Source organism: Salvelinus fontinalis, chromosome 39 (genome assembly GCF_029448725.1).
Source record: "Salvelinus fontinalis isolate EN_2023a chromosome 39, ASM2944872v1, whole genome shotgun sequence".
NCBI lineage: Eukaryota > Metazoa > Chordata > Actinopteri > Salmoniformes > Salmonidae > Salvelinus > Salvelinus fontinalis.
In genome coordinates this window covers 5,881,381-5,901,380 of record NC_074703.1, presented here as the reverse complement: position 1 = coordinate 5,901,380, position 20,000 = coordinate 5,881,381, and the positions used below count along the sequence as shown (strand labels likewise).

At 45.0% G+C, this 20,000-nt stretch overlaps 2 protein-coding genes across 2 annotated transcripts in view; both read left to right on the top strand.

The window, feature by feature from the left end:
• The first annotated feature begins 394 nt into the window (after positions 1 to 394).
• LOC129838783 (tetraspanin-8-like) lies at positions 395 to 15,443 on the top strand. The gene is made up of 8 exons (XM_055905956.1): positions 395 to 562; positions 6,058 to 6,120; positions 6,278 to 6,397; positions 8,801 to 8,875; positions 13,011 to 13,106; positions 14,248 to 14,370; positions 14,815 to 14,898; positions 15,295 to 15,443. The coding sequence occupies exons 1-8, from the start codon at positions 506 to 508 to the stop codon at positions 15,361 to 15,363; spliced, it is 687 nt and encodes a 228-aa protein (XP_055761931.1). The 5' UTR covers positions 395 to 505; the 3' UTR covers positions 15,364 to 15,443.
• A 1,985-nt stretch (positions 15,444 to 17,428) lies between these two features.
• Positions 17,429 to 20,000, top strand: part of LOC129838583 (tetraspanin-8-like) — a 24,552-nt gene continuing 21,980 nt past the window's right edge. The window contains exons 1-2 of the mRNA XM_055905658.1: positions 17,429 to 17,515; positions 17,674 to 17,730. Of these exons, the coding sequence (XP_055761633.1) occupies positions 17,459 to 17,515; positions 17,674 to 17,730 (114 nt within the window). The 5' untranslated portion in view covers positions 17,429 to 17,458. The remainder of the gene's footprint in view (positions 17,516 to 17,673; positions 17,731 to 20,000) is intronic.

Sequence of the window (20,000 nt, the reverse complement as noted above, 5' to 3'; positions counted from 1 at the left end):
GGTAGGAGACTGTTGGTGACTGGACTGGACTGAGTAGTCAGTAACCACACCCACTGCTTTTAAATATGGGCTAGAGGGAGGGGACTGTTGGTACCTGGACTGGACTGAGTAGTCAGTAACCACACCCACTGCTTTAAAATACGGGCTAGAGGGAGGAGACTGGTAGGAGACTGGACTGGACTGAGTAGTCAGTAACCACACCCACAGCTTTTAAATACGAGCTAGAGGGAGGGGACTGGTAGGAGACTGTTGGTGACTGGACTGGACTGAGTAGTCAGTAACCACACCCACAGCTTTTAAATACGGGCTAGAGGGAGGAGACTGTTGGAGACTGGACTGGACTGAGTAGTCAGTAACCACACCCACAGCTTTTAAATACAGGCTTGTGAAAGCACCCTCTCACTCTCACACACGGGCAACAGCATTGTGGGTCTGGAACAGAGGAATAGGGATTAACTTAACATTGGTCTGTCACATCACGTCTTTCCTGTTGGAAGGTTAGAAGATGGCTGTGAATAAATGTATCAAGTACTTGCTCTTCCTCTTCAATCTACTGTTCTGGGTGAGTCCTATTAACCTACATGTTTTACTTTAACTATAGTGCCCTCGATTGGTTGATGTAGGTTTTTAATCGTGTGTGTGTGGTATAGTGATGTGTTTGTTAGTTGAGTGATCAACCAGTAGCCTATTACACCCAGTAATCTGTTTACATGTCTATGGAAATGAGATGACGTTCAAATTTTTATGGAAACGATGTGTGAACATCACATGACTAACTTTCATTAAGCCTTGAAGCCATAGCTCTGACCTCTCCCTCCTTCGTGTGGTTTCTGTTCCATAGAGCCACACTGGCTTTTTCCATCTTTCTGAAGACGTGATCAAATCAATGATAATTCCATCTCGCCACTCTCTCAGCCCGACCAGAGGGAGGTTACACCCAGGTCATAGCAGGTATTTAGTGGAGCTCTAAAATATTGGTTACATATAGAGCCTAAGCAATATGTCACAAGACTCCATCTAGGGGATCAGATGGAAGGCTGGAGCTACTCGAAGGAATAAATAAAATATACAATTCTGTCGCTTTTTTTTATAGAGCTGTTCTACTATTGTTTCTCAGGAATGTCCTGTACACATCTATGTTCAGTAGCCTAGGGGCTGTGTCTAGATGGGGTAGTGTAAAGTGTATTAAAGTCAGGAATGTCCTGTACATATCTATGTTCAGTAGCCTAGGGGCTGTGTCTAGATGGGGTAGTGTAAAGTGTATTAAAGTCAGGAATGTCCTGTACATATCTATGTTCAGTAGCCTAGGGGCTGTGTCTAGATGGGGTAGTGTAAAGTGTATTAAAGTCATGTGTTCTTATTAGCTAAACACTTTTGTTACGGGGTGAAGAGCTGCCAACCTGTAGTGGGTACAGCACAGCACTGTAATGTAGATCGACAGGTTGGAGAGGTTCATCACTAATGTAGCATAACAGGTTGGAGAGTTGCAGCACTGTAGAGACTCGCAGGTTACAGCACTATGTACAGTTGAAGTCTGGAAGTTTACATACACTTAGTGTGGAGTCATTAAAACTCTTTATTTATTTTTTCAACCACTTCACATCAACTGCTCCACATTTGTTGTTAACAAACTATAGTTTTGGCGAGTTGGTTAGGACATCTACTTTGTGCATGACACAAGTCATTTTTCCAACAATTGTTTAGAGACAGATTGTTTCACTTATAATTCACTATCGCAATTCCAGTGGGTCAGAGGTTTACATACCCTAAGTTGACTGCCTTTAAACAGCTTGGAAAATTTGAGAAAATGTCATGGCTTTAGAAGCTTCTGATAGGCTAATTGACATAATTTGAGTCCATTGGAGGTGTACTTGTGGATGTATTTCAAGGCCTACCTTCAAACTTAGAGCCTCTTTGCTTGACATCATGGGAAAATCTAAATAAATCAGCCAAGACCTTAGAAAAAAAAAGAGACATCCACAAGTCTGGTTCATCCTTGGGAGCAATTTCCAAACGCCTGAAGGTACCACATTCATCTGTACAAACAATAGTATGCAAGTATAAACACCATGGGACCACGCAGCCATCATACCGCTCAGGAAGGCGATACCTTCTGTCTCCTAGAGATGAACATACTTTGGTGCGAAAAGTGCAAATCAATCCCAAAACAACAGCAACGTTTTGCAACTGCACATGGGGACAAAGATTGTACTTTATGGAGAAATGTCCTCTGGTCTGATGAAACAAAAATAGAACTGTTTGACCATAATGACCATCGTTATGTTTGGAGGAAAAAGGGGGAGGCTTGCAAGCCGATGAACACCATCCCAACCATGAAGCACGGGGGTGGCAGCATCATGTTGTGGGGGTGCTTTGGTGCAGGAGGGACTGGTGCACTTCACAAAATAGATGGCATCATGAGGATTTAAAATTGTGGACATTGAAGCAACAGCTCAAGACATCAGTCAGGAAGTTAAAGCTTGGTTGCAAATGGGTCTTCCAAATGGACAATGACCCCAAGCATACTTCTAAAGTTGTGGCAAAATTGTTTATGGACAACACAGTCAAGCTATTGGAGTGGCCATCACAAAGCCCTGACCTCAAGCCTACAGAAAATTTGTGGGCAGATTCTGAAAAAGCGTGTGAGAGCAAGGAGGCCTACAAACCTGACTCGGTTACACCAGCTCTGTCAGGAGGAATGGGCCAGAATTCACCCAACTTATTGTGGGAAGCTTGTGGAAGGCTACCTGAAACGTTTGACCCAAGTTAAACAATTTAAAGGCAATACACTCCATTTAGTATTTGGTAGCATGTAAACTTCTGACCTACTGGGAATGTGATGAAATAAAAGCTGAAAAGAAATCAGTCTCTAATATTATTCTGACATTTCACATTCTTAAAATAAAGTGGGTGATCCTAAGACAATGATTAAATGTAAGGAATTGTGAAACTGAGTTTAAATGTATTTGGTTAAGATGCATGTAAACTTCTGACTTCAACTGTGTTTGCATTAGGGCCTGAGGACATGTTTCAGTCCCATATTAATCTGTGTTTGACCCTGGTCTCATTAACTTATGAAACTGGTGGTAGGGGAGGACTGGGCTAGACTACTACCCCTGACCCTTAGTTGTTGGATAGAAGAAAATGGTGCAAGTGTCACTTAGTCACTTAGTCACTGTTCTAAAATGTGCCAGTACTGCCCTAACTGGTTTTCTCACTCTCGGGTGACTGGGAAGGGGGAGAACCAATTCTACCTCCATTGACTCTGAAAGGTGTGTGTCTTCACGACGATAGCTTAACAAACCTTCTCAGTTCCCACAGTTAAAGCAGGGTCGTATTCATTAGTGCACTCCATAGCTAAACGTTTTGCAACATGACAAATAAAAATTCATGTTTCTCATTGGACAAGCCTCTACCCCCTCCCTGATTCGGTCAGTTTTCTTCAGTTTGGTGTGTAATGAATGCAATCCAGATATCTGGCTAAATGTCACCAGGCACAGTAGTGTTTAGTGTGTGTTTTAAACTCCAACTTCTATATGACTGATGTAGGAAATGGTGGCAGAATTGAATTCTGTGAATTGCAGAAGCGTATTCTAAAATGGAACACTTGTACCGTTCTAGAATGGAAAGCCTTGTAGCTCAGTGTCCCTAGCGTAGCTCAGTGTCCCTAGCGTAGCTCAGTGTCCCTAGCGTTGCTCAGTGTCCCTAGCGTTGCTCAGTGTCCCTAGCGTTGCTCAGTGTCCCTAGCGTAGCTCAGTGTCCCTAGCGTAGCTCAGTGTCCCTAGCGTAGCTCAGTGTCCCTAGCGTAGCTCAGTGTCCCTAGCGTAGCTCAGTGTCCCTAGCGTAGCTCAGTGTCCCTAGCGTAGCTCAGTGTCCCTTGCATAGCACTCACTAGTCATGTATCTAGACATAACTCTACTTTATGCTTTAGACTGGTGATATTCTCAGGCAGCCAATGTCGCCTCGCTGCAATAACTGAATGCTTGGCCTAGTACGTTTTGTTGTTGGTTTACAAACAAAGGGTATTCAGTCTGAGGTATAAGGTGTCACCTGCCCTTTGTGGACAGGTGCGATTACTATTAGGTGTCCCAAATGGAACCCTAGGATTCCCTATAGTGCACTACTGTTGACCAGAGGGGTATACTCCAAAGCAGGATCAATGAGTTAGCCTGCTAACTTTGAGAAATAACAGATTTTTCCCCCCTGGTTCATTTAACATTAAGCTAAACCTAGATGTGTGGATGAAGCAATTAGACCATGGGGATCTCTAATCAGATTCCATTTGGGATGATATTCAGGCCAGTTAGCTGGCTAACTCCTTGATCTTGATTTGACGCATACTCCTCTGGGCCAATGGGTAATCAGATAACATTTGGGACGATGTCAGGGCCAGAGAATGACCAGTCAATAGCAAGGATCTGCTCACAACCTGTTCTTTGTCAAAGACTCGTATTTGCTGCCTGTCCAGTCTTGGCAAGGTGACCGGGTCTTCTTTATTTCAAGAATAAAACAAAAGCTTTGAGGTTGTTTTGTCTTGAGTTGCTTAGCAGCAATCTGATAGGAAAAGCATTAGGGGGAAATGATACCTGGCCTGCTTTCTATTTGTAATGTGGTTTATTTACACGTGCCAGAAATCTAATTCCTTTATCAGAGGGATGTAACTGTCCATTGCATTGCCCCAAGTTGTCTTACCACTCCACGTATTTGACCAGATGACTGTACCAAGGCTAGAGTCTAATATATTAACCAGAGATGACTGTACCTAGGCTATAGTCTAATATATTAACCAGAGATGACTGTACCTAGGCTATAGTCTAATATATTAACCAGAGATGACTGTACCTAGGCTATAGTCTAATATATTAACCAGAGATGACTGTACCTAGGCTATAGTCTAATATATTAACCAGAGATGACTGTACCTAGGCTATAGTGTAATGTATTAACCAGAGATGACTGTACCTAGGCTAGAGTCTAATATATTAACCAGAGATGACTGTACCTAGGCTATAGTGTAATGTATTGACAGTGCGTAGAAGCTCATTTTAAAGCGTCACTGGCTTTAGAACAAAAGTTGTCATTGTTTGCTGACATTACACTTTACAATAGCTCTCTTGTCGAAGACTATACTCCAGTGTTTACTTTTGGAAACAGCCCTCATTGCTTTCAGCTTCAGTGCTGTGAGGGTTTTTCTGGTTCTTGTGTTTGTGTCACCGGATGCACGGTTGTGGCATGACGAGATGCAAGTCAGGATGTCACAACCTTTACTGCATGGGCATGCCACTCCAGGCCACAAGTGGGGGCTGTGTGGATATGGGGACTCATATTTGGAGTTAATCTCAATCAGAATCTTAAAAAATAAAAAATAAATCTTGAAGGATATCTTTCAACTTTTTGAAAGCCAAAATAATTATCATTCATGGTCCAGTCATCGCAGAACGTCTTCAACATAAAAAATGGTGTATACGTTGTAATCTCTCTAAATACTGAACTGAATATTCATATAGCCTTGCCAATTAACCTGACGTCCACAGGCCCATACTGTGTGAGCATGGAATGCTTTCAAACAAATCATTCATCGATGGCTTTAAGTTACTGGAGTCGTTGGGTTGACCGGCAATAAAAAAATCTAATCAAATATTCAATGTATGTAACCTGTCACTATCAGTTCTGAAACCACGGGAGAACCTCTATTTTCCTGGATTCCTCTCATCCTCTCCCCTCTGGATTTAAGAGGAGAGGATCTGAGGAATCAAGTTCACGCAATTGAGAATCTCCCGTGTGGTCTAGAGTCCACTGTTAACACAGGAAAGATATTCTCATGTGGGGGCTGGATGATGCTGTATCTCCTCCATTGTGGTGGCGGTTCAGCTGTAGTTCCTCAGAGTTGCCACCAGATGTAGCTAGTGCGTTGTGATTCTTTTTAAATGAATCCACATTCATGTTGACTTGATATGCAACAAGACCTGGTCATTGAATCGCAGTGACATTGAAAAGCACAACTTTATAAAGTTTATTCTAAATAAAACGCTCATTTAATCTCATTTTGTTTTCCAGATCAGTGGCTGCGTCATTCTTGGTGTGTCCATCTACCTCAAAGTGAGCAAGAATGGAAACGTGGTAAGGAAATGTCCAGTGTGACACTAAATTAATGCCGACGCCATCAAAAGCCGTCTTTACACAGTAAAAACAGCAACTTGAAACAAATGCATCCAGTCATATCAACCTATTTAGCAGATATCTACATGTAAAATGACTGTCTGTCCCCCTCCCTCAGATAATGGATGAGGCCGTGCCGTTTGTAGACCTACTGATAGCTGTTGGTGTCATCATCATGGTACTGGGCTTCCTGGGCTGCTGTGGAGCCATTAAGGAAAACCGCTGCATGCTCATTCTGGTGAGGGGAAACACACACTCCCTTACAATGGCCAACCCTCACACTTACATTGAAAATGCTACATTATTGTACACTGCATAGGATAATGCTGTCCCAATAGCCAAGTGGTTCTAACCAAACCAGTCTCTTCATATGCAGTGCATTCAGAAAGTATTCAGACTTCTTCCATATTTCATGTTAGTCTTATTCAAAAATAGATTAACTTTCCCCCCATCAATCTACTCACAATACCGCATAATGACAAAGCAAAAACAGGTTTTATGTTTTTGTAAATGTATTTTTTTATTTTTTATAATCAGTGTTACATAAGTCTTCAGACCCTTTACGCAGTACCTTGTTGAAGCACCTTTGTCAGCGATTACAAACTTGAGTCTTGTTGGGTATGATGCGACAGGCTTAGCACACCTGTATTTGTGGAGTTTATTCCATTCTTCTCTGCAGATTCCCACAAGATCTGTCAGGTTGAATGGGGAGTGTCGCTGCACAGCTATTTTCAGGTCTCTCCAGAGATGTTTGATCGGGTTCAAGTCTGGGTTCTGGCTGGGCCACTCAAGGAAATTCAGAGACTTGTCCCAAAGCCACTCCTGCGTTGGATTGGCTGTGTGCTTAGTTGTCCTGTTGGAAGGAGAACCTTCGCCCCCAGTCTGAGGTCCGGAGCTCTCTGGAGCAGGTTTTCATCAAGGATCTCTCTGTACTTTGCTCCATTCATCTTTCCCTCAATCCTGACTAGTCTTCCAGTCCCTGTGGCTGAAAAACATCCCCAAAGCATGATGCTGCCACCACCGCGCTTCACCGTAGGGATGGTGACAGATTTCCTGTAGATGTGACGCTTGGCATTCAGGCCAAAGTGGTCAATCTTGGTTTCATCAGACAATTTTTCTCATGGTCTGAGTTCTTTAGGTGCCTTCCAGCAAACTGCAAGCGGGCTGTCGTGCCTTTTACTGAGGAGTGGCTTCCGTCCGGCCACTGTACCATAAAAGCCTGATTGGTGGAGTGCTGCAAAGATTGTCATTCTGGAAGGTTCTCCCATCTCCAGAGGAGCTCTGTCAGAGTGACCATCGGGTTCTTGGTCACCTCACTGACCAAGCCCCCTCCCCTATTGCGCAGTTTGGACGGGAGGCCAGCTCTAGGTTGAGTCTTAGTGGTTCCAAACATCTTCCATTTAAGAATGATGGGCGCCACTGTTCAATGTCACAGAATATTTTTTGGCTATCCTTCCCCCTATCTGTGCCTTGACACAATCCCGTATCGGTGCTACACGGACAATTCCTTCAACCTCATGGATTGGTTTTTGATCTGACATGCACGGTCAACCGTGGGACCTTGTATATACAGGTGGACATGATTTGGAAAGGAACAATCAATTAAATTTACCACAGGTGGTCTCCAATCAAGTTGTTGAAACATCTCAAGGATGATTAATGGAAACAAGATGCACCTGAGATCAATTTCGAGTCTCATAACAAAGGGTCTGAATACTTATGTAAATGAGATTTCATTTTTTTTTTTTTATAAATTAGCAAAAAATTCTAAACCTGTTTTCGCTTTGTCGTTATGGGGTGTTGTATGTAGATGTAACAATGTGGAAAAAGTACCTACAATCATTTATTTAACCTTTGTATACATATCAGAGATGGCATCGCTTTTGCAAGAGTGACAAGTATGAGATGGTTTCCCAGGTCACGCATTGGAAAAGTTTTTTTCCCAACTTTAAATCTGGATCAGAATGATCCAGAGTCTGTAATTGATCTGATCCTGGATAGCAAAAACAGACCATCTGGCAGTTTGAGCCAGTTTCTTTTGTTGTCCCACTCCAGAAAATAATTGGATAGGATCATTCTGATCCAGATGCCAAAATATCAAGATCACAGAATCCAGATGTTCAGTGCTTTGAACTGGTCCACACCTCACCATCTATTGGACAGCTTGGGGTACTACTTCACTATTACAGGGATACAGAGACGAGTAAACTACATGAATGAAAATAAGTCAAATTTTAAAATGGAGCCTGCAAATCCCTTAAGGTGATTTTAGAAAGTATACATTGGCGGGAGGGGTTGGATACTTTTGTAAGTGTGATTTCAATACATGTGCAAATGTCTAAAACGTATATCTTTTTGCCATTATGCAGTATTGTGCATAAATAGAGGGGGGGGGGGTGTTTAATCCATTTACAATTCAGGCTGTAACACACATTTTTCGGTATCGAAAATAGCCTCATCACTAAATTTGAATGCTGATTTTTTTAAAGGTGAAATTGGATGACCAAATTATTCTCTGAAGGATCAGAGTATCATTTCAGTTTTGTAAAAACCCAAATCAGATTAAAATGTTAGATATGTTAAATCCAGATAACTGTCCCCTTGCCTCAATGGAACTTCCCGGACAAATGTTTTGTTTCAGTTCTTCGTCGGGCTGCTCCTCATCTTCATCCTCCTGTTGATCGCCGGAATCCTGGGAGCTGTCGGAGAGAAGACGGTAAGGAGGAAACCCTCACTGGTTGAATCAGCGTTTCCACATGTCCATGAAATTACGTTGAACTAACGTGAAATAGAAGTTGAATTGAATTCTGTGCTCAGAGGGATGTCTCACACACCCAATGTTAGTGAGGGGAAGGTCGGGAGGACGTCATCACACTGTTAGTGAGGGGAAGGAGGACGTCATCACACTGTTAGTGAGGGGAAGGTAAGGAGGACGACATCACACTGTTAGTGAGGGGAAGGTAAGGAGGACGACATCACACTGTTAGTGAGGGGAAGGTAAGGAGGACGACATCACACTGTTAGTGAGGGGAAGGAGGACGTCATCACACTGTTAGTGAGGGGAAGGTCAGGAGGACGACATCACACTGTTAGTGAGGGGAAGGAGGACGTCATCACACTGTTAGTGAGGGGAAGGTAAGGAGGACGACATCACACTGTTAGTGAGGGGAAGGTAAGGAGGACGACATCACACTGTTAGTGAGGGGAAGGTCAGGAGAACGTCATCACACTGTTAGTGAGGGGAAGGTAAGGAGGACGACATCACACTGTTAGTGAGGGGAAGGTCAGGAGAACGTCATCACACTGTTAGTGAGGGGAAGGTCAGGAGGACGTCATCACACTGTTAGTGAGGGGAAGGAGGACGACATCACACTGTTAGTGAGGGGAAGGTCAGCAGGACGTCATCACACTGTTAGTGAGGGGAAGATCAGGAGGACGTCATCACACTGTTAGTGAGGGGAAGATCAGGAGGACGTCATCACACTGTTAGTGAGGGGAAGGTCAGCAGGACGTCATCACACTGTTAGTGAGGGGAAGGTCAGGAGGACGTCATCACACTGTTAGTGAGGGGAAGGTCAGGAGGACGTCATCACACTGTTAGTGAGGGGAAGGTCAGCAGGACGTCATCACACTGTTAGTGAGGGGAAGGTCAGCAGGACGTCATCACACTGTTAGTGAGGGGAAGATCAGGAGGACGTCATCACACTGTTAGTGAGGGGAAGATCAGGAGGACGTCATCACACTGTTAGTGAGGGGAAGGTCAGCAGGACGTCATCACACTGTTAGTGAGGGGAAGGAGGACGTCATCACACTGTTAGTGAGGGGAAGGTCAGGAGGATGACATCACACTGTTAGTGAGGGGAAGGACAGGAGGACGACATCACACTGTTAGTGAGGGGAAGATCAGGAGGATGACATCACACTGTTAGTGAGGGGAAGGTCAGGAGGATGACATCACACTGTTAGTGAGGGGAAGGAGGACGTCATCACACTGTTAGTGAGGGGAAGGTAAGGAAGACGTCATCACACTGTTAGTGAGGGGAAGATCAGGAGGACGTCATCACACTGTTAGTGAGGGGAAGGTCAGGAGGACGTCATCACACTGTTAGTGAGGGGAAGGTAAGGAAGACGTCATCACACTGTTAGTGAGGGGAAGGTCAGGAGGATGACATCACACTGTTAGTGAGGGGAAGGTCGGGAGGACGTCATCACACTGTTAGTGAGGGGAAGGTCGGGAGGACGTCATCACACACCCACTGTTAGTGAGGGGAAGGACAGGAGGACGACATCACACTGTTAGTGAGGGGAAGGTCAGGAGGACGTCATCACACTGTTAGTGAGGGGAAGGAGGACGTCATCACACTGTTAGTGAGGGGAAGGACAGGAGGACGACATCACACTGTTAGTGAGGGGAAGGTCAGGAGGACGTCATCACACTGTTAGTGAGGGGAAGGTACGGAGGACGTCATCACACTGTTAGTGAGGGGAAGGTCAGGAGGACGTCATCACACTGTTAGTGAGGGGAAGTTCAGCAGGACGTCATCACACTGTTAGTGAGGGGAAGGAGGACGTCATCACACTGTTAGTGAGGGGAAGGTCAGGAGGACGTCATCACACTGTTAGTGAGGGGAAGGTCAGGAGGACGTCATCACACTGTTAGTGAGGGGAAGGAGGACGTCATCACACTGTTAGTGAGGGGAAGGAGGACGTCATCACACTGTTAGTGAGGGGAAGGTCAGGAGGACGTCATCACACTGTTAGTGAGGGGAAGGAGGACGTCATCACACTGTTAGTGAGGGGAAGGTCAGGAGGACGTCATCACACTGTTAGTGAGGGGAAGGAGGACGTCATCACACTGTTAGTGAGGGGAAGGTCAGCAGGACGTCATCACACTGTTAGTGAGGGGAAGGTCAGCAGGACGTCATCACACTGTTAGTGAGGGGAAGATCAGGAGGACGTCATCACACTGTTAGTGAGGGGAAGGTCAGCAGGACGTCATCACACTGTTAGTGAGGGGAAGGAGGACGTCATCACACTGTTAGTGAGGGGAAGGTCAGGAGGACGTCATCACACTGTTAGTGAGGGGAAGGTCAGGAGGACGTCATCACACTGTTAGTGAGGGGAAGATCAGGAGGACGTCATCACACTGTTAGTGAGGGGAAGGTCAGGAGGACGTCATCACACTGTTAGTGAGGGGAAGATCAGGAGGACGTCATCACACTGTTAGTGAGGGGAAGGTCAGGAGGACGTCATCACACTGTTAGTGAGGGGAAGATCAGGAGGACGTCATCACACTGTTAGTGAGGGGAAGGTCAGGAGGACGTCATCACACTGTTAGTGAGGGGAAGATCAGGAGGACGTCATCACACTGTTAGTGAGGGGAAGGTCAGGAGGACGTCATCACACTGTTAGTGAGGGGAAGGAGGACGTCATCACACTGTTAGTGAGGGGAAGATCAGGAGGACGTCATCACACTGTTAGTGAGGGGAAGGTCAGGAGGACGTCATCACACTGTTAGTGAGGGGAAGGTACGGAGGACGTCATCACACTGTTAGTGAGGGGAAGGTTAGGAGGATGACATCACACTGTTAGTGAGGGGAAGGACAGGAGGACGTCATCACACTGTTAGTGAGGGGAAGGTCAGGAGGACGACATCACACTGTTAGTGAGGGGAAGGTCAGCAGGACGTCATCACACTGTTAGTGAGGGGAAGGAGGACGTCATCACACTGTTAGTGAGGGGAAGGTCGGGAGGACGTCATCACACTGTTAGTGAGGGGAAGATCAGGAGGACGTCATCACACTGTTAGTGAGGGGAAGGTTAGGAGGATGACATCACACTGTTAGTGAGGGGAAGGTCGGGAGGACGTCATCACACTGTTAGTGAGGGGAAGGTCGGGAGGACGTCATCACACTGTTAGTGAGGGGAAGGTCGGGAGGACGTCATCACACTGTTAGTGAGGGGAAGGTCGGGAGGACGTCATCACACTGTTAGTGAGGGGAAGGTCGGGAGGACGTCATCACACTGTTAGTGAGGGGAAGGTCAGGAGGACGTCATCACACTGTTAGTGAGGGGAAGGTCAGGAGGACGTCATCACACTGTTAGTGAGGGGAAGGTCAGGAGGACGTCATCACACTGTTAGTGAGGGGAAGGTCAGGAGGACGTCATCACACTGTTAGTGAGGGGAAGGTCAGGAGGACGTCATCACACTGTTAGTGAGGGGAAGGTACGGAGGACGTCATCACACTGTTAGTGAGGGGAAGGTACGGAGGACGTCATCACACTGTTAGTGAGGGGAAGGTCGGGAGGACGCCATCACACTGTTAGTGAGGGGAAGGTCGGGAGGACGTCATCACACTGTTAGTGAGGGGAAGGTCGGGAGGACGTCATCACACTGTTAGTGAGGGGAAGGTCAGGAGGACGTCATCACACTTTTAGTGAGGGGAAGGTCAGGAGGACGTCATCACACTGTTAGTGAGGGGAAGGTTAGGAGGACGTCATCACACTGTTAGTGAGGGGAAGGTAAGGAAGACTCTGTGCGCTCAGATCTTTATTCAGGAGACGCTCTTCTACAGAGCGACTTACAGGTGCAATTAGGGTGCCTTGCGCAAAGGAACAGCGGCAGTTTGTCCCTTTATTCGGGCTTGGAGTCTAACCTTCGACCTCTCGGTTACTGGCCTGAAACTCTTAACCGCTACTGTACCTGTTGGGACAATTGAATTCCTACCATTTTAAGTTCCTCGTATACCGTCGGTACCTTGACACTTCTTGAATGTGTTAATAAAACATGGTTTCCACATCTGTTTTCATGTCTTTGTGTGTCTCCCCTACTGTTCAATGGCCTCTTCCAGTCTCAGGTGTGGGTGAAGGAGAGTCTGGCGAAGCTGCTACCACTGAAGGACCAGAAGCCTGAAATTCAAACGGACCTGCAAAAACTGGAAGTGGAGGTAACATAGAGAATGATAGATTTTCTTTATACATGTCCAATTATGGTGTCTGGGAACACACGGGCAACGCTGTTGAGGTACTCGCTGTCCTGAAGTAGTACACTTCCTCACAAGTTAAATGAGTTCTTTGATCTCTCCTGATGACCAAGTTGGACTTGACTCCAACAGGGCCATCAGGAGGGATCAGCCAATGAAGTTGAAATCCCTCCCACAATTCAAAACACCTCAATGGCACTACCCATGATAACACAGGCTTTTGGCCTCGAGTTTTTTTAAATCCATTTCTATGGGAGTTTTTTTAACCTTTATTTAACTAGGCCAGTCAGTTAAGAACAAATTCTTATTTACAATGACGGCCTAGCAACAGAGGGTTAACTGCCTTGTTCAGGAGCAGAACAACAGATTTTTTTACCTTGTCAGCTCGGAGTTGATCTAGCAACCTTTCAGTTGCTGGCCCAACGCTCTAACCACTAGGCTACCTGCTCTAACCACTAGGCTACCTGCTCTAACCACTAGGCTACCTGCTCTAACCACTAGGCTACCTGCTCTAACCACTAGGCTACCTGCTCTAACCACTAGGCTACCTGCTCTAACCACTAGGCTACCTGCTCTAACCACTAGGCTACCTGCTCTAACCACTAGGCTACCTGCTCTAACCACTAGGCTACCTGCTCTAACCACTAGGCTACCTGCTCTAACCACTAGGCTACCTGCCGACCCCAAAAAGTGGTGGTTTCACAGGTCCCAAGATGAATCACGTGGACATAGGATGCGCCACAAATTGTACACATTCCCTGTAGTGAACTACTTTTGAGCAGGACCCATAGGGCTTTGGTCCAAAGTAGTGCACTACAAAGGGAATGAGGTGCAATTTGGGACGCAGAGATTGATGGTCCTGTCTTGAATGTATGAATAATTATTAGTTTAATTAGTTGGTCCAGATTAATTGTTCTAATCGGCTACGAATGTTATTGGATCATTTTGTCGACTAACTGAATAACTTTTTTTTTTAAATGTTAAATGGGCTGCTAACTAAACAGATTGTAGTGAAATATTTTGCAACGGGAAAATGACAGTGTGCCTTTACTGAACACAACCCCTTGTGTTGGTGAGACGGAGGACTGACTCCTTTGTTTTTCAGGCAAAGTGCTGTGGACTGATCAACGGACCCTCTGACTGGGGCTCCTCTGTCCCCAGCTCTTGTGACTGCGTTGACACCGCTCAGGTGTGCCAAAGTGCAGGCGGACGCAAAGTGTACTCAACGGTAAGCAGAGAATCACATATTATTAATAAAATACTATTCAGGAAACTCAAGGATGGTGGCTTTACTTGGTATAAAGGAATCATCAATAAACAAACATTACATTAACGCTGCACTACATTACCATTACACTACCACACGTTACCATTACCGCTACATTACCATTACGCTGCACTACCATGCGTTACCATTACGCTGCACTGCCATGTGTTACCATTGCGCTACACTACTATACGTTACCATTGCGTTACCATACGTTACCACTGCACTGCTATACATTACCACTACACTACTATAAACATAACCTGTACAGGGAACTGATCTACAGCCACATGAAACCATAGAGGGTTCCAGGATGATGCAACCGTGAACCGCAAAGTAGCGTCTTCGTACAATTACCTTGACCTGGTGATCACTATTGTTGACTGTTCGCTTTGTCCTCTGCAGCCTTGTGTCAAGTTTATGACTTCCTTCATGGAGAAGAACGCAATCATCGCCCTGGGGATTGCATTTGGTATCGCAGTCTTGATGGTAAGAATCCAGAAGTCCAATCTCTATAACAAAAGCATCTATTAATACATTATATTATGTACTGGTCATAGAAATGGAATACATGTGTATTGTTCTAGTCAGTGTTCAGTACTGGTCTGTTTCATCTTCACTAACTCTTTATGGTTGTCGTCATTGGCATTAAGAAGGATATGTGCAATTCACTCTGTCACTGTTCAATACTTAATGTATCCTGGTCCCAGATCTGTTGGCACTTTCTTGGCAACGCCGATGGCTGTTTGTCATTGCCAATTAACAACCTGCTGGCAAGACTGTACAAATGGATCTGGAACCAGGCTAGACACCACAAACTGATGTGGGAACCGGGCTATAGCCTGGTAGTTAATGGGTTGTGACTTACCTTTTTTTGTGTTTCAGCTCTTTGGAATGGCTTTCGCCATGACCCTGTACTGCCAGATTGGGAAGAGGGATGCCAACACTACCTAATACAGCAACACGTGATACACTTGATCTAAGGTTGTGGTCAAGTTGAATTGGAAGTCATCAATTCAGGAAGTCAACTGAAATTCCAATACAATAATTGGAGAAAAAAAACGGAATCTATTTCCAATGATTTCTCAAACTGAAAAGCAGAAGTTATTTATTACAAGTTTTTACATTAGCATTGTTAAATACAATTCTCTTCCTCAATTGACTGACTTCGATTCACATTGACCCCAATCCTGTCTTGATCAACAGCTGGCTTTGACATATCCCATACAGCATGAAACATGTATTTGTTACTGAACGTTGGTGTTCAAATCCAGTCAATTCAGGAAGTACACTGAAATTACAGTTCTCTTCAATGAGGAACATTTGGAATGCAATTAGGTTTTGCTTTGTGAATTGACTGGACTGGAAATGGACTGGACTCCCAACCTGCTGAACATCACTATGGACCACAATGCATCATGTGTTTGTCGATCTTATACCTGCACCAAATGATGCTCTGATTTGGATCTCAGCTCTTTGTTAAATTCTGGCAGTTTCTTCACTTGTGAAGTTGATTGATCCGTTCCTCATTGAACATGAATTTGTGTATATTTTTAAAGGATCTTTGTTTTCATTATCTACTGCTCTGTTTCTCTCACTGAAGGAAGGGGCTTTGCTGTCCATACACTGAACTTTGTATTCTTCATGCTAAAATGTTTAAAATAAATTCCCATTTTAATGCTATCATCTCGTAGATATTAAAGTCTGATGGTAATATTGATCACGCTGTGTATATACATTTACCTGTTATATATTTGAGTTGTATAATGATTGCAGTACATGTCAGAATGTCTTCTGTTCAAGTCCTGTGACCAATGTCTTTATGGCTGTTTCCCCTTTTTGAGGCACATCAGAAATAAAGAAGTAGTAATTCACTTGGTTGCCTCATTTGCTTCCCCGCCTCCAGCCCGCCTCTTCAGAGAACAACTTTGACTCATTAAGAAATCCGGTCCCATATTCATAAAGCCTCAGAGTAGGAGGGCTGATCTAGGTTCAGTTATGTAATAGATCAGATTACATGGACGGCGGGGGGAGATCTGATCCTAGGTCAGATTACATGGACGGTTGGGGGAGATCTGATCCTAGGTCAGATTACATGGACGGTGGGGGGAGATCTGATCCTAGGTCAGATTACATGGACGGTGGGGGGAGATCTGATCCTAGGTCAGATTACATGGACGGTGGGGGAGGGGATCTGATCCTAGGTCAGATTACATGGACGGTGGGGGGGGGGATCTGATCCTAGGTCAGATTACATGGACGGTGGGGGAGATCTGATCCTAGGTCAGATTACATGGACGGTGGGGGGAGATCTTATCCTAGGTCAGATTACATGGACGGTGGGGGGAGATCTGATCCTAGGTCAGATTACATGGACGGTGGGGGGGGGGATATCTGATCCTAGGTCAGATTACATGGACGGTGGGGGGAGATCTGATCCTAGGTCAGATTACATGGACGGTGGGGGGGAGATCTGATCCTAGGTCAGATTACATGGACGGTGGGGGAAGATCTGATCCTAGGTCAGATTACATGGACGGTGGGGAAGATCTGATCCTAGGTCAGATTACATGGACGGTGGGGGAAGATCTGATCCTAGGTCAGATTACATGGACGGTGGGGGAGATCTGATCCTAGGTCAGCACTCCTACTCAGAGGCTTTATGAATATGGGCCCAGCTCCCTTTTACATGGTGTTGATTCCTCAGTACTCCCCATAGAACCTGTATAGAATCCATCTGTATTTTGTTTGTCTTCGTGGGGTCATGAACTACAACACAACCTTATGACTCAGGAACAGTCCTGGGTTGTATTCGTTAGGCACCAAACTGAAGACAGATAACAACCTGGGAGGGACTAACTGAACCTGTCCAATAAGAAACGCTTTCGTTTTTTCTATGATGTGCACCAATGAACACCAACCTGATGTCTAAGAGGAACTCTGTAAAATCACTGTCAAGACACTTGTCAGTTACAGGAAATGACATAAAACCCAGAGCTTCAATGCACATTCTCTCAGAGAGAGTCAGAGGTGAGACCAGAGCTGCAGCATGTGTTGTTCCTGCTCTGTTAGAGGCTGGCTGCTTTTCTTCACAATCCTACAAGTGGTAACGGCAACACTTAAATATCATGTTATTATATTGTATTTGTTTTTAATCAATCTTTAACGGATACCTTTTTTTTTTTTAATCTAAAATTGTTCTCCAATATTATGAATATATTTATTTTATAATCGTTTTTCTCCCCAAAATGTATTTTTCTTCAGCTCGATGGCATGACTTTCATTGTCATCCCTTGGAAGTATTACAGGAGTAGTGAAAAAGTAAGCAACATTTTCTAACCTGTTATTTCCATTATTGTATTATTGTATTAACTGCATTGTAACAAACTACAAGTGTTGATTTCACTGTGTGTTAATGTTGAAGGACCTAGATGAACGTCTGTCTCCTGTCTGAGGGGTGGGTGTTAATGTTGAAGGACCTAGATGAACGTCTGTCTCCTGTCTGAGGGGTGGGTGTTAATGTTGAAAGATCTAGATGAACGTCTGACTCCTGTCTGATGGGTGTTAATGTTGAAGGACCTAGATGAACGTCTGTCTCCTGTCTGATGGGTGTGTGTTAATGTTGAAGGATCTAGATGAACGTCTGTCTCCTGTCTGAGGGGTGTTAATGTTGAAGGATCTAGATGAACATCTGTATCCTGTCTGATGGGTGTTAATGTTGAAGGATCTAGATGAACGTCTGTCTCCTGTCTGAGGGGTGTTAATGTTGAAGGACCTAGATGAACGTCTGTCTCCTGTCTGATGGGTGTGTGTTAATGTTGAAGGACCTAGATGAACGTCTGTCTCCTGTCTGAGGGGTGTGTGTTAATGTTGAAGGACCTAGATGAACGTCTGTCTCCTGTCTGAGGGGTGTTAATGTTGAAGGACCTAGATGAACGTCTGTCTCCTGTCTGAGGGGTGTGTGTTAATGTTGAAGGACCTAGATGAACGTCTGTCTCCTGTCTGAGGGGTGTGTGTTAATGTTGAAGGATCTAGATGAACGTCTGTCTCCTGTCTGAGGGGTGTGTGTTAATGTTGAAGGACCTAGATGAACGTCTGACTCCTGTCTGATGGGTGTTAATGTTGAAGGACCTAGATGAACGTCTGTCTCCTGTCTGATGGGTGTTAATGTTGAAGGATCTAGATGAACGTCTGTCTCCTGTCTGAGGGGTGTTAATGTTGAAGGATCTAGATGAACATCTGTCTCCAGTGTGATGGGTGTTAATGTTGAAGGACCTAGATGAACGTCTGCCTCCTGTCTGATGGGTGTGTGTTAATGTTGAAGGACCTAGATGAACATCTGTCTCTAGTCTGAGGGGTGTTAATGTTGAAGGACCTAGAGGAACGTCTGTCTCCTGTCTGAGGGGTGTTAATGTTGAAGGACCTAGATGAACGTCTGTCTCCTGTCTGAGGGGTGTTAATGTTGAAGGACCTAGATGAACGTCTGTCTCCTGTCTGAGGGGTGTTAATGTTGAAGAACCTAGATGAACGTCTGTCTCCTGTCTGATGGGTGTTAATGTTGAAGGACCTAGATGAACGTCTGTCTCCTGTCTGATGGGTGTGTGTTAATGTTGAAGGACCTAGATGAACGTCTGTCTCCTGTCTGATGGGTGTGTGTTAATGTTGAAGGACCTAGATGAACGTCTGTCTCCTGTCTGAGGGGTGTGTGTTAATGTTGAAGGACCTAGATGAACGTCTGTCTCCTGTCTGAGGGGTGTGTGTTAATGTTGAAGGATCTAGATGAACGCCTGTCTCCTGTCTGAGGGGTGTTAATGTTGAAGGACCTAGATGAACGTCTGTCTCCTGTCTGAGGGGTGTTAATGTTGAAGGACCTAGATGAACGTCTGTCTCCTGTCTGATGGGTGTGTGTTAATGTTGAAGCCCCTAGATGAACGTCTGTCTCCAGTCTGAGGGGTGTTAATGTTGAAGGATCTAGATGAACGTCTGTCTCCTGTCTGATGGGTGTTAATGTTGAAGGACCTAGATGAACGTCTGTCTCCAGTCTGATGGGTGATAATGTTGAAGGACCTAGATGAACGTCTGTCTCCAGTCTGATGGGTGTTAATGTTGAAGGATCTAGATGAGCGTCTGTCTCCTGTCTGATGGGTGTGTGTTAATGTTGAAGGACCTGGATGAATGTCTGTCTCCTGCCTGATGGGTGGTAATGTTGAAGGACCTAGATGAACTTCTGTCTCTAGTCTGATGGGTGTTAATGTTGAAGGATCTAGATGAACGTCTGTCTCCTGTCTGAGGGGTGTGTGTTAATGTTGAAGGATCTAGATGAACGTCTGTCTCCTGTCTGAGGGGTGTTAATGTTGAAGGATCTAGATGAACATCTGTCTCCTGTCTGATGGGTGTTAATGTTGAAGGATCTAGATGAACGTCTGTCTCCTGTCTGAGGGGTGTTAATGTTGAAGGATCTAGATGAACATCTGTCTCCAGTGTGATGGGTGTTAATGTTGAAGGACCTAGATGAACGTCTGTCTCCTGTCTGAGGGGTGTGTGTTAATGTTGAAGGACCTAGATGAACGTCTGTCTCTAGTCTGAGGGGT